Here is a 15,274-nt window from a genome sequence, read left to right as displayed (position 1 = left end):
TGCCAGATGAACATAAACTGATGAAATTAAGTAACAGTTTTCAAATGTTTCTTCCATCTTAAAAACTTGAATCAATGGTGTGCAGCATATTTTTTCTGTTTTACTTCAATCAGTGAATCTGACCATGCTTCCTTGATTATTCATCAAGTATTTATTTTACTAAACATTAATTTTGAGGATAGTTAAGGATTTTGGAACTCCTTATTTTGAAACTTTCTTTATACCTCAGATCTAGAATCAAAATGGAATTATTTTCAAATGGCTTTTATAGGTCCAAATCAAGATTTCAATCATGTATTGAAATGGTTTAATGTATATATGCATTTGAAATATCTCAGGGCCATTACACATAAAGAGCTGGGAAGAACTCATTTAGCACAGCCTTTCCAAGCATGGTTTTTTAAAATGTAATCAGAATAGCAAATAAGCTTTGCTGATCATAAATTATTTTTCAAAAAATTACTAGTAGGAAAGATTGATTTTTTTTTTTCTTCCACCGATGCAAACAGGGGAAGAAACTGACTTGGCTACAGCTCAATTCAGCCAGCATGTCTATCCAAAATAGAGCATGCACATTAAGTTGCTTTCCAGTGCAGAGATGAAGTTTGTTCCTACCCTCTTAAGAGCCCTCTGTTGATTAAGGGTCATATTTTCCAGGAGGCAGTAAGAACTTGTGATCCCAAGAATTAAGACTGACTTGGTCCAGTTGGGTGGCGAAAGTTTTCTTAGTTATGGAAGAAATGGAAAAAATGTTATTGGGGAAGTTGGAGAATTTTTTTTTCTTTTGAGAATTATAGGCAGAATTTAATCTTCTCTTCCTGTGTTTTTTCCCAGAGAAAGAAGGATGACTTAAAAAAAAAATCCATTGACAAGTACATAGATAATAGATAGATAGATAGATAGATAGATAGATAGATAGATGAACAGGGGTCTCTGGCTGGCTCAGTGGGTAAAGTATGCAACTCTTGATCTCAGGGTTATGGGTTTGAGCCCCACATTGGGTGTAGAGATTACTTAAAAATAAAATCTTAAAAAAAAGGATATATAAAGTTCATTTTTATCCATTTTTAAAGATTTTATTTATTTATTTTAGAGGGAGAAAGAGAGAGAGAGAGCAGGAGCAGGGGGAGGGAGAGGGAGAAGGAAAGAATCTCAAGCTGACTCCGTGCTGAGCGGGGAGGCCGATGTGGGTCTCAATCCCAGGACCATGAGATCATGATCTGGGCTGAAATCAAGAGCTAAACATTCAATTGACTGAGCCACCCAGGTGCCCCTAAACAGATAATTTTTGAAAATCACAGTTGGATCACCAATGAGTGATGAGTGCAATCTTTGTGTTCTTGCTTCTATCTCAGCCAGCTTGTTGACTCTTCGTTTTTTGGTTCATCCTTCCTTCTTTATTTCAATCTTCTCCCTCCCTCCCCTCTCCTTCTCTTCCTTCCTCTCTCAAGATGTCTCCTCTGTCCCTGTCCCTTCCCTTTTCTGTTCCTTCCCTCCCTCATTCCCTTTCTGCTGGAACTCAGGCCTCACAATGCTTCCTTAATCCTTTCCCTCCTCCTTTAGCACCTCAGCACAAATAACCAAGCAGGATGTTGGAAATTTGTGTGGGGAAGTTTTGGGGGGGAGACAGGAGTGCATAAGAAAGATTTTATAATGTGGGTATTGTCAAAAGTTTAAAGTGGTAAAATATTCAGCTTTTCTATAGTTAAGATCATTAGAACAAAGTATGGAAAATGGATACAGATTAAACGAAATGTGCCTTAGTGCTGCTGACTAATTAAACTAAGTGAATACTTATGATTTGTTTTATCATTTTTACATTAAGAAAATTTCTCAAATGGAGGATAATTACAGCAGGAGCCTAATTAGATGCTAACAGACCATACTCTTCTGTTCTGATGCATTAATGATTTCTTTTGTGTTAAAAATGTTGCATTCATCAGGGCGAGTTAAATGTTTCTTCCTCAGTATTCATGTAGAGGGTGCTTAGTGCAAAGTGGGGGGTCTGACTTAGGAAAGAGCCAGTTGTTTGAAATGAGTTTGATATTTCTAGTCCAGTTCACTGCAGTTTTATTATCTGCCTTGCAAACATTTCTAAAACATTTGGCAGTACCGTTAGTTTTAGTCGAAAACATGTCTTTCGAAAACCACCTTTCCCCCATTCTATTCAATTGTGAATCTCAAATGTACTTATACGGAGCTATTACTGATTACTAATGTACTAATTATTTTGTGATGACTGTCAAGTCCTAAAAATCATATCACATTGTCATTTTTATCCTGTAAATGAAAGAATGGTAGGTTAAATGCATCATGATTTATGGTCTTGAATCTGAATTAACAGAGGAAATTAGTAGCTACCAATTAGCACAGATTTATAAAGTACAATTATGCCTACTATGAATGTCCAATGAACAAAAAAATTACAGGACTAAGTATGAATGTGGATGCATAATACAACCGTATGTTTCAATCACAGCCATCTCCCAAGTTGGAAGACAAAAGAAGAATAAGAAAGAAAGCAAATTTAACATCTATAATGCCTAAGTGCACCTAGAGGAGACATGAGTATTTGGTTTATATAACACAAGGACCATTTCTAAAGATCTCTTAGAAACAGGAGACTGTTTTTGTTTTTTAAATTAAAGACAATATATAAACTAATATTGTAAACCTAACTTTGAACCTTAACAGTTGGGATGTGATCTGTCATAATAATATCAAATCACTGAACAAGTTGAAGGACATCCCCCCCCAACCCGTATCAGCATGTAGTATTTAGATTTAAGAAAAGGGTGAGAAATAATGAATGTTTTGCCTCTAAAAAAATTACTATGGGTAGTAACTTTTGTCAGAACTATGAAGGACAGAACTTTAAATGTAATTGAATTGTTCAAAGTTGGAACTATGATATTAAAATTAACTAAGTTAAATTCTTTCTAACCCCTCCAGATGGAGAGCCATTAAACAACTCTAGGTTTCTTGGCTCAGGAAAAATCTTGATTAGAACCTCATTCTTCTGCTTCCCAGTTCAGGGGTCATTTCACTCACTACATAGGTATGAAGTAGCTCAGATAAAAAATCAGACTTGGAAATATTATGATCTGCTAAAGTAAAATTCCCTTCAAATGTTTTCTCAGTCTTAACCGACTGAGCCACCCAGGCACCCCTATTTCCTCTGATTTTGAGTTCTGTTCCATCATCTTGGTTCTCCTGATTTTCTGCCCAGGGTAAGTCAGAAAATTTATTCCTTTGCTTTTGATAGGAAAGAGAGCAGGGAACAGGGAAGGGTAGAGCTGTGTAGCTTGTTGCAGGCACACTTTGATCAGCAAAAATAACAAACAAGCCAGCAAAGACCAGCCTGACAGTGAGGAGACAGAAAGTAATATTACAAACCCAGTAGAAAAGCTAATAACCTGCTTACTTCCCAAAGCTGTGAGATCCACACTGAAGAGACTTCAGAGCATTTGCTGTTAAAACTCGAACATGTTTAGGCAAAACCAATACAAAGACACAAAAGCCATAACAGTCCCTACAGGTCAGTGTAGGAAAGGGCTGGACACTGTCCCAGGGGCTTAAGGTACACGTGGGAAGGGTCAGGAAGACCTAGACTTACTTTGTGCTGGTTTTTGTAACTAAGGAGGTCCAACACTGTGTGTGTGTGTGTGTGTGTGTGTGTGTGTGTGTGTGTGTGTGTGTGTGTCTGTGTAGTGCACTGGTGGTGGAGGGGTTTGCTAATGGTGCACAACATCAAGAAAACACCAAGAGTTCAGCAGGTGGTAACATTGTGATGGTTTAAGGGTCCAATCCCAACAGGTCCCAGAAAAGTAAGAAAGCAAATGAAACATAGGGAGCAAGATCTAGCCTCTAGAGAGAGAGATTAAGAATAGTCCTAAGACCTAACCAAGAAGATGGGGATTGGGAAAGGATTTCTGATTCTAAATATAATTCTAAATTGGAACATCAGGTAGGAAAAGCAGAAGCAGGAGCCCATAATTAGTTCTGGACCAATAGGGCCAATAAAGATAGGCTGCAACTGGAGGGCAGAAGGGATTCTCGGAAGCCCTGGCAGCAAATAGGCTTGCCCTTCCTGTTATAGCATCTGCATTGCAACATCAGGCTTGTTTCAGCACCAGAGTGGGGTGAGCATGCCGAAGAAGGCCAGCGGCCATTTAGCCAGGAACTGCTGAGGAAGCTAGGGGTTGGTATCCTTAGCGACGATGAGGCAGATGGGCAATTCCCTTTCTTTTCTTTCTTTCTTTTTTCTTTCATCCTTCTTCCTTCTTTCCTTCTTCCCTTCCTTCCTTCCTTCCTTTTTCTTTCTTTCTTTTCCTACTTTATATAATTATTGCTTTATCACCTACAGTCATTTCCTAAACCTATTACAGCTTTGCTCCTACCCACCTCCTTTGTGCTGTTTATTGGCAAATGTACTACAATTATATGATATTTCTATGTGTTCTAGGCCTAACGACACAATTCACACACAGAAATAACTATATATAATGTATTGATATATGTATATATAAATACATACACGCACACACATACACATAGTTGCTTATATAAAATGTTCTTATAAAGTGTACTATTGGGTCTAGAACATACAGCAACATTTGATTATTTTTTTATAACTGATTTCTTTTTATTGATAGTCTCTGTGTGATGTGACACTGCCATCACACTTTCCTTTCCTTCTTCAGCCGTATTTCCTTTTGTGCTGTGAACATATTTATTGTGGCGACTTTGAAATCTTTTTCTGTTAGATCCGACATCAGGTCACTGTCACAGGCAGTTTCTGTTGTCTGCTTTTTTTTTCTGGTGGATGAGTCATACTTTCCTGTTTCTTTCCAGGCCTCAATTTTTTTTTGTTGAAAACCAGACATTTTAGATAATATATTGTAGCAATTCTAGGTACTGGCCGCTCCCTCCCACTTTGGGGCTTGTTATTGTTATTTGCTTGTTTATTTGTTTAGCGATTGCCTGGATTATTTTAGTGGAGTGTGTTTCCCCCCTTCTTGGTGGTAAGCCTCTGATGTTGCTCCTCACCAGGCACAGCGGGGCGGGGGGTACTGTAACCACCCTGGGGTGACCGTGGTCCTGGTCGGGCTCTCATCTACTCTTCCCCTGACTGCAGCCAGCTGGTCAATTCCACTAACTGCCTGCCAGTTCTGGTATTGTTTTCAACAATGCCCTGGGCATCTATTCCTCTACAAAGTCATCCAATCGAAATGTGGCTTCTTGAAAGGAATATTCTTCTGAAGTCAGTGTTTGCTCTTTGTTTCAATCCCAGAATGACCCTCCCCCCCGCCAGGCTGTCTTAATCCCAGGTTCTCTTCTGAAAACTAGCTGTCTATAGTCTAGACTCTTCATTAGATCCATGGATCTCTTCACACTTGCCTTGCACCAGAATATTGCTTAGGGAGAGAATTGCGTGAAAGCTGAGACCTCTGGGGCATAGTTTCAGAGTCGGCCATAAAACAAAATAGATAGTTATGTCGTCTGCATGAGAAGTTACCAGGAATTTGACGTTGGAGCATAAGCAGCGATCAGAGGAGGGTCAGTCAACGTAGAAACTTCAGAGAAAGGCAAGAGGAAAGAAATTAATGCTAGAGTGGCCAGAGAATTTCTAGTATTCATTTTTGAGTTGTATGTGGTGCTGCTACAGAAATCCCTTCAGGGTCTCTGAGATTTCAGTCAAAGGCAGCTACGAATGTAGGCTTGTGCTGGCCATACTTTGAGAGGGAAGGAATTTTTTTTTCTTGAGGGCTGTCACCCTTCAGAGAAAAAAAATAGCCTGTGTGGGGTGACCAGATGATCCATAAACTGATTCAGAACTCTAGGGGAAGGGTTTCCCCTTATTTTTCATCCAAATAATACCCAGAGGGATTGTAAGGGGAGAACGAAACGACTTTGCCCACTGCTTGCGGGAAAGAGGCTCAATCTATTCTATTTAAACCTCAAAGGACAGGGTGACCACAGCTAACATTAGGCCCCTCACACCTTACGTAATACTCATGACCACTTTAAGAGGAAAGTATACAAATAAGGAAACTGAGGCTTATGGAGGTAAGGTCATTTGCTCATTATCACCTTACTAGCAAGTTGGTGAAGCCAGCCTTCAAACCCAGGTCTGACTTCCAAACCCCTGTTGTAGATTTCCTCTGTTACTCTTCTGCTCCTGTCAAACCCTTTTGTGGCTGTCCTTGCTTCTAAATGAGGTGCAAACTCCACTGCCCAGAATTTAAGATCTCCCTGAATCTGGACACCACAAACTTTTCTAATCTTAATACTGTAACTCTTTAAACTAGGGACTAGAGGAATTTCTCCGGGACCGTGGTTCTTGTTCTCGAATCCTGCTTTTCTAAGGACCTGCATTCATCGGCCGGGACCAGCCTCCCCGACTGCGTCTTGGCAGAGAAGGACTGAATCACCCTGACACCGAGGGAGAGCAGTGTTCCTTGACGTCGTGAACCTTTTCCTGTTTTCTGCTGCCCAACTCCTGTGCCCCTGATTGGCTGCCAGGGCGCCTGCCTGTTGCAATTGGCTGGGCCTCTCCGATGCTGCCATCTGTCTTCCTGCTAGATTTCCAACCCCCGCGCGCCAACACATTCCCCTCATTCTTAGTTCCGCTCGGCCGCCTGAATTTACATCGCTTTTGATGGGTCTTCACTCAAGTTCCAGTCACACCCTAATTGATTGGTCTAGTTTCTAGGTTCTGGCCATCCCTGCCCACTCCCATAGCTGAAGGAGGCACGTCTGTGAAACTCTGCATGTGTAGCAAACGTGATGAGTTCATGGGAGAGTTGGCAACACTAGCCTGAAGAGGGAGGTCGGGGAAAGGAGGGAGGAGGGGACGTGATTTATAATGCTCTCGGTATATGTGCAAGTTGGGAACAGTAAAAGAAAGAAAAGATCAAGAAACAAAGTACACCTAAGTAACGTAAGGTTTTGGCTGCTACAGGCTAAGTTTTTACGTCGGATCCGAGGAATGGCTGTTGGGACCTAGTTAATTGAGTTAACATATGGTCAGCCTTGCAGCCCACGTTAGCTGTTGCTACATTTTAGGCCACCTTCCCTGAAGAGAGAACCAACCCATCTCCACACTGGCAGGCTCGGAGAGATTCTTCTCTGTGACCCAGTGTTAATGCAAAAGGGGCTCACAAAACACCATCAGTATGCAACTCACAGCAAAAAACATAATTTCATTCCTACTAGTCATTTGGGAGCATATGTGTAAATTTTCTAAATCAAACATATTACCTTCCAAGTCTTTTTTCTAGTCAGTTACAGTGATGATAAAGCTAAGAAAAGCATTAAACTGATAGAAATGTTTGTAAGTTTTTTTTTTTGTTTTGTTTTGTTTTTCCTCATTAAACTTTTATTTTAATGAGTCTCAAAATTCTGTGACAGATTTTTGGTCAAGTTGTTGTTTGTAAGTTTTTAAAACTAATTGTATAGGTTATATATGGATGTTTTATGTCGCTGACATGGTATCTCTTCCTTTATTACCATGAATACTAATCATTTAATACTGCTTTCCAAGAAAGAATACTGACGATGCAAATACGTAAAACATAATGGCCATTGTTAATTCTTTACAAAGAACAAAATGGATCATCATCAAAGAAAGCAGAGACACTAGCTTTTTTTCTTATTCATTGGTCATTTATTCATTCATACTATGAAATATAAAATGAAAATTTACTACATCTCTAGTTTGCCATATACGTTATAGATAATACACATACTTACAAATAATAACATAGGAATAAAAAGTGCGAGTTTCAATGGTAAAACTTTTATAAAAGCTGAATTATCACCACAAAATCACAATTGTTTTTGTCACATAAAATGGTTGGTTTGGTACATGGTAGGATGAGGACATTAACGAGCTTGCATTCACTGACTGAAAATAGTTTCTAAAATTAAATATTTTAATCTAGTGTAAATAAATAAATGTTAATGCACTTTTGGAGAAACCCGAAAGCTTTAAAACACAGCCAGTGGATTGGAAGGGACAGCAAATGAAGACAAATCTCTGGTATTCATCGTCACTATGCTCGTCCTATTGTTACATCATGGGCATGACAAGAAGCTGATGTAGTGGGATAATGGAATAATTCCTGAGGGATCTTTGTCGGAAAGGTAGGCTTTAGCAGCTGTTTGTAAATGGAACCTGTACAGTTTGTTTCAAAGAACTGTAAATTAAGACTTCTTACAAAGGGAACGAGTTCTTACATTCTATAAATTTTGCCTTCTGAAGAGAAGTATGCTAATGAAGTTATAAATTCTTTGAGAGTCAAAATTATGTTAGAACTTTTGGTATCTCCTACCACAATTCTGAGTTTGTAGTAACTGAAATAAATATTTATTGAATAAGACTAGATTATTTGTACCAATGTAAACTGATGAAATTAGTCCAAATCTCTGAACTTCGTACAGATGCTGAGTTTGGTTAAACTTCAAGAGGAGGGTCTTCTGGGGCTTTTATGAGGGTGCTGATTTAGGCAATCCTTTAATCAATAGTATAGTGTACAAAGGCAAATACGGGTGCGAGATGTAAGCTTATGTAATGAGATGGAAATGATGTGATGGGGTTCTCTTAGGATCTTTTGCTGTTGCCAGTAGGTTCCTGCTTCAGTGGTTCTCTCAGTAACTATGGGCCTTTGCTGAGTACTGCCGAGAAATAGTTGGCTGAAAGCTGGGATGTTTTAGCAGTGAACAGGAAAGAAGATGGTAGCATCCATTCTTTTCTCCATTCTGAAGTTCAACCAGAATTCTGCCTCTCTTCAGTTATCAATCCTCCTCTGTTTGGCCATATGCTTCAGAGAAGTGTTACCCAAGACACACGGAATGCATTCTGATTGTTTTAAATCAGTCACAGCAGGCTTTGCCAATAACTGACGCATACATGAGTATGAGATGGGGCTCTAGCTAATGAATCACAAGGGATGACCTGCCACAAAACTTCTGGGAGGGGTTTCCCTGATCCTAAGAGAGACCCATAGAAGGGAATAATTCCTCCTCCTCTAGAAGAAGTAATAACTCAATACAATGCCTGGATTTGCACTGCCATCTTGCAATCATGAGAAGAGGAAGCCCAAGGACACTAGCTTATACCTTGTGCACATCAGAAGAGTAAGGTAGAGAAAGAACGCATTCCTTGATGTCACTGTCGAGTGGATGAGTTGCTCTTTTTGGACTTACTGTAATGTGAAATAGTATGTTTACTTATATCCTTACTGCTGTGGCACTTTCAGCTGAATTTTCTAGTTTGCTTAGGGCTGTCAGAGTTAGCAAATAAATAAAAATGTAGGATGCACAGCTAAATTTGAATTTCAGATAAACAATGAATAGTTTTTTAGTATATGGATGCTCAATGAGGGTATTTGTCCCATGCAATATTTGGGACATCCTTATACCAAAACATTATTTGTTGTTTCTCTGAAATTCTAGTCTAACTGGCAACCTTGCATTTTATTTGACAACATTAGGCTTGTAGTTGAGAGCAATTTACCTAATACTGAATTTACCTAATTCAGTAATGAAAGGTTTTTCTCAGGTCCAATTGAATACACTCTTTCAGAGGTAAAAGGTGAAAGTAGAGTTACCAATTATAGTTTGAGTATATGTATTTCTGGAATTCAGCATCATATTCTCAAGAACTAGTAAAAATGTCTAAAATCTTTCTCTTCATGAGACTTGCCAATGAATCCTTACCCCAATTTGAAATATTATTGTAATGCAGATTAACTGTAGAAAGAGTCAGACAGATCCTAAAATCTCAGTTTCTTTACTTACTCCCTGTATGGGGCTGGAGAAATCAACCATCTGAGTCTCAGTATCTCACTATGTAGTTATGAGGAATTAATAAGATACATTTTAAGAAGCACCATTTATGTCAGGCACATATTACTTAAAACATATTAAGTCTCTTTCTTGTATTGATTATAAAGAGCCCTCTGAGGTGCACTTGTAAGAATCTCATACTAAGAAGCCATAGAAGTTCATCCTTCCAACCAAGTCCCTATGCTGCTCCTTCCCTCTGCACAACTTGAACAGAGTGAGTGCAATCGATGTGGACAAATGAGTTGTTTGTGGGGTGAGAACCATGTATCACCTTACTGCATAGCTGAGTTTTACTCTTTTTCATTTTTCATTTATGTATGTATATATTTGCATAGCTGAGTTTTACTTCTAACTCTGGGATTGGCACATATGAGATTGCTCATAAATAGTAGCTGTTAGTAGTACCTAAACTGAAAAGAATAGTTTTTCCTTTTCCTGGAGGATAGAGACCCATCGCTTTCTTAGTATCTTCAGCATGTGGCACTGTAGGTGCCATACACTCAAAAGGAACATAATGAAGCAGACATGACCACAGAGCTGGGTTCCTACCTCATGGGCAACGCATAGATGATACAATCTTTCTAATGTGTTACTTTATATTCAAATTAGTCATGACCCTATTTTTTCTAGCTTCCTTTTGTGCACAAAAGAAGTTTTTCTCCCAGAGAGTCTTCCCATGCTCCTATAGTCCTAGTGAAGAAAAGAAATGGAGAAGGAGGGAATGTTAGCTGCCTTTAAGGAGTGGAAGGACTGTCAGATGGGAGGACTGCTCATGCTGTGGACTCCAAGAGGCAGAGCTAGAGTTGAAGGGGAGAAGATAAGCAGAGGAGGCGTGGTCGGGTTTGAACAATCAGAAGTGCCCAGTACTGGAGGCCCAGCCATGCCTCCCATGTGCTGAGGACTCCTCTATGGAAGTGTTGACACAGACTCTGATGACAATTTATCAGGAATATTATAGCAGCTCTGTTCTTCGGAACTTGTAAAATGGGGATATTAATCCCAATTTATCAGCTCACAGGGGAGGGATTTGATCCAGCTAAGTCTGAGGAGACTCCTTGGCTGGTTTTCCTGGCATCTGTAAAGCACTAGTTGCAATGGTTTCCAAACTTCACTGCAGAGCAAAATTAACTTGGGAACTTGGAAAAATCTAGATGCCTAGGCCACATCTGCAGAGATTCTGATTTAATTGCTGTGGAGTATGGCTTAAGTATTAGGATTTCTTCAAAGCTCTCCAAGTGATTCAAATGTACAGAACCTTTGAGAATCACTGCGCTAGCATACTAGAGATTTAGGATTCTGAATTTTAGTTTAGAATCTGATTTAACCAGAGATGTAACATTGAGCAACTTCTTTACTTTCTTTCTCTTGGGTCTATATTTCTGATTTATTAAAGGGAGGTGGGATATACACATTTCTAAAGCACTGTCCTTCAAAATTTTATTATTCAAGGGCCCTTAAAAGTTTATGAATTATGGAGCAGCTGTTGGCTCAGTTGGCTGAGCAACCAACTCTTGATTTCGGCTCGGGTCACAATCTCAAGGTCATGAGATCGAGCTCCAAGCTCAGCACCTAGTCTGCTTGAGATTCTCTCCTTCTCTCTTTGCCTGTCTCCCTAGTCACTCACTCTCTCTCTCTCTCTCTCTCAAATAAGTAAATAAAATATATTATTAAAGTTTATGAATTATGAAAAGGCAACTTAACTGCTTTCTCAAAGTAGAGGAGGACCTCTGTTCAGTGACATGGGAATTCTTTGCATTCTTTTGGTCAGTTTTAATGGCAGTCATAGACTCCCCTGGAATGGGGATGGTTCTACCTCATAGCGGAACATGTGGTACCAAGAGTGTTCAGATGGCAGGTTTCTCAGCAGTCCTCTGCTGAGAGCTGGTGTACAGCCTAATTTGAGCACAAACTGATAGAGGAAAAAAGACGGGTTTCTTTACTCTTCTCCATGATTCCAGAAGATCCTTTACTGCCAGAGTTAGAGTCATCTGATGGGTCACTGCAGGTTTTTCTTGGTCTTTTGTGTGGATGTCTACCTTTGTGTTCTTTGGGCTTGCTGCCTTACATTCAGCTTAGTGATTTGTTTACCAAGATTTTTCCTAACCTTAACCCAGAACTCTCAGGTTATCTTTTAGTCTTGAGTTTACCTCTACCCAAATGAGAGTGTGTGTCTCATTGTCATTCTGGTCAGGCAGCAACTGATTCCATTCGGGCGATGAGAGACACAGAACTCCAATTTTCTTTTTTCCCCTAAAGAAATTTAAGGAGGGCTTCCATTATTAGGTTTTCTCAAAGATGTTGCTTGTATTTCATGGAATTTTTATTTGTTAGTAGTTTTTTTGCCACACAGTGTGCACAGAAGTAATCATAGAAATATGAACTATCATGAGGCATTAAACATCACAATTTTATATGGGGACTATGATTGAGTGATTTTTTTTTAAGTGTGAAATTTCTTACTTCCAAAAGGGAAGGTATTTTTGGAAGGAGAGCCTCCTATTATTACTTTAATACTTCCTGAATTTCTAGTTTAAAAACAAATTCAAAGACCCATTACTCTGTACACAATGCAGGTTAAGTCATCCAATTAAAACTCAGACAATCTTATTGGGAGAAAATTTTGGAAACGTTGGGTTGCTTGTGAAAGAGTTAAAAAAAAAAATGTTCTTTCTATTCTGGATATCAGACCAGGACTCGTTTACTCTGGTGTTTACATAAATTCTATCAGTGCACCATGGAAGTGGGAAGAACTGTTTTTATTTTTGTTTTTTGAAACCAGGAGGACAACAAAGCATTAAGAAGGATCATAGGGCACCATGTTAGTGACAAATCACAGGAGGTGGTTCCAGAAAGGTTGTGAAAACTAGTTTCTCATTGCAGGAATTGGGTTGGGCCACTCCTTCACCAACCCCCCCTTCTCAAACACAAATATTTTCATATAATAAAAGTCTGTTTCCCTATGGTTATAACCCAGCCTCCCCTCCTCGGATACCACCATTTTAAAGGGATTTACTGCGCGGACCTTCCCAAAGTCCATAGGCTTTCTCTCTTTCTGGACCGTGTCTTGTGGAGGTGAGGCGCCCCTTCGGGGGGCTCACGCCGGGTGAAGGGACAAGAAACACCCACTCAGATCCAACCCGGGCAGCCAGAGGCCGGAGCATGCGCTGAGAGTTTGTGCAGCTGGCCCTGGCTGCCGCCGCTGCCTCGTCCGGACTTGGCGAGGACTTGGGAGGGACAGCGGCGCTGGGAGGTGGCTTAACAGAGACTTTCCAGCAACTGCTGCCCAGGACTCTTTTTTTTTTTTTTTTTTTTCTTTTTCCCAGGAGGCGGCGACGGCGGCGGCGGGGGGAGAGGAAGAGAAGGAAGCGTCTCCTGCTTGAGCCAATGCAGCCCTTCGGCTCTCGCGGAGGAGCGTCCCTGCCCTGATGAGCCCCCGCAGTGCGTCTCCGACCGTCCCCCGGCGGGAGTGGGGCACGGAGCCCAGCGCCGACGGTGAGTGGCCGCACGTCTCCCGTCTTTCCAGCCGGCTGTCCCGCCAGCCCGCCGGCGGCTGTCCTCGGCGCCGTGTGCTCAACTACTTAGAGGCTGGCGGTGGGGCTGCCCGCCGCCGGCGCTTCCCCCCGCGCCCTGCCGGGGGCGCGCGGACGCGGACGCGGTGGCGGGGCGGGGGACCGCGCTCGGCTTTGTGCTGCTCCGGCGGCCGGGAGCGCGGGGTCGCGGCAGCGGCCGCGGCCGGGGGAGGGGGACGTGAGTGACTAACCCGGCGTCTGCACAGCTGCACCGGTCCTAATTCCCCTGCGCCCCTCCCGCCCCCGCCCCGGGCTAATCCATCATTCCGGGCCGAAGCACCATTTCTCACGTTCTCCCAAAGAAACCCTAGTCGCCGGGCGGAATCCCAGCTCAGCGCCGCGCCCCCCAGTGCCCGGTGTTCACACTCGAACTGCGGATGGGGTGGGGGGTGCGGGGTTGGGGGGCCCAGGAGCTGTCCTCATGAGAGGGACACTTGCAGGCGCGGACTCGCCGGCGGCGCCTCTGACGTCTCCCGGGGGTAGTGTGGTTTCCAACCTTCGGGACAGTTCCGAGCTGAGCTGTCCCCGAGGAGGGGCGTGGACTGAGGGAGGTTTTAAAGAGCGCCTCATCAGAATGCAGAGGACACCGCCGCGGGTCCCCAGAGAACGGGAGTTTACTGTGTGCCTTCATTCATCCGGGAGTCAATCTTTTCTCTTCTCAGCAGGTGTTATCTGAAGCCGGTCTGGAACTTTAGGGGAGTTTAGGTTACAATTACAACTTTAAGACCTGATCGAGGAAGCGATGTCTCCAATGACCTAGGCTTCTGACCAGACTCGGGACCCAGCGGAGGGCCGGCCGAGGAGGGATGGGCTGGGGGTGTGGAGCGCGGTGATAAGTCCCCTGTTCTCCCTGCCCCTGCAGATCGCTGCTACTTTGCCGGTGGGAGTAGGATGTGGTGAAAGGATGGGGCTTTTCCCTTTCGGGGCTCACAATGGCCAGAGAAGATTCCGTGAAGTGCCTGCGCTGCCTTCTCTACGCCCTCAATCTGCTCTTTTGGGTAAGTCGAGCGGTTCCACTGCACCGACAGGTGGGGACGGCTGGACTCGGTTTCCTACAGCCACCACTTAATGCGCCGAAGGGCATGGCTAAGCATTAATTAATTACATAGGATCGCACCCTCTACTTTTCAGAGAAGTAAATTTTGACCTTAAAATGCCTTTGATCTAGCTCAAGTGCCATTGGTAAATTCGAAAGAAAGAAATCGACGCCTGGATACTGGTGGCAGTAAAATTAGACTTGAAGTTAATCTAGGGATATAAATAAATGCACGTGCTTGTGCTTGTAGATAAGAAAATTATGACATACTACTTAGGGAACTGCTTGTTTTCAGGAATTTCAGATAACTGTCCAAGCCATAAATTGTTTCCTTACCTCAGACTAGCCTATAAAATCTGGTTGGGGCAAGCAGTCTTACTCTGTTTTTGTAGGAATTCATACACAGATATCCTATCAAAAGACTGGGTAAATTTTTCTAGGAGATTCCATACAGCCTGAAAAGGTGGTTTTCATGTAACTATTTCTAAGTTGGCAAAGTTTTAAGGAATTTTGTGTATGCTTTTGCAAAATCCCATAACCATTTAAGGAAATAAAATACATAAAATTTAACAAGCTCATGGAAATCTTTATGCTGTATGACCTAGTGACTTTCTATGCTTTGCACCCAGGCATAAATTTTAAGTGTTATTAATAATCATGTTATTATTTATAAAACTTAGGAAAATATAAAAATTAAAACTTTGTTGCTTTGAGAAGCTGTCGTGCTTAAGTGGATCAGTTTTGCCAATTTTGTATTCTATTAATAATTATATTCATCATTTTCTATTAGGAATTTTCATGTGTGATTTATTTATCT

The 15,274-nt window shown here is 41.7% G+C and overlaps 1 protein-coding gene across 3 annotated transcripts in view; it reads left to right on the top strand.

Annotated features, from left to right (window-relative positions):
- The first annotated feature begins 12,802 nt into the window (after positions 1–12,802).
- Positions 12,803–15,274, top strand: part of TSPAN12 (tetraspanin 12) — a 62,059-nt gene continuing 59,587 nt past the window's right edge. Inside the window, exons 1-3 of one of the 3 annotated variants that reach the window (XM_025865719.2) lie at positions 12,803–12,924; positions 13,176–13,344; positions 14,284–14,419. In XM_025865719.2, the coding sequence (XP_025721504.1) occupies positions 14,354–14,419 (66 nt within the window). In that variant the 5' untranslated portion in view covers positions 12,803–12,924; positions 13,176–13,344; positions 14,284–14,353. Of the gene's footprint in view, positions 12,925–13,077; positions 13,345–13,940; positions 14,087–14,283; positions 14,420–15,274 lie in introns of those variants that run through there. The other 2 variants (XM_073899122.1, XM_073899123.1) reach the window with 2 other exon arrangements.

Source organism: Callorhinus ursinus, unplaced genomic scaffold (assembly GCF_003265705.2).
Source record: "Callorhinus ursinus isolate GAN/ISIS: 27379988/994484 unplaced genomic scaffold, GSC_fseal_2.0 scaffold12, whole genome shotgun sequence".
NCBI classification, from domain to species: Eukaryota; Metazoa; Chordata; class Mammalia; order Carnivora; family Otariidae; genus Callorhinus; species Callorhinus ursinus.
The sequence above is the reverse complement of the archived record's forward strand: the minus strand, read 5'-3'. Positions and strand labels throughout refer to the sequence as shown.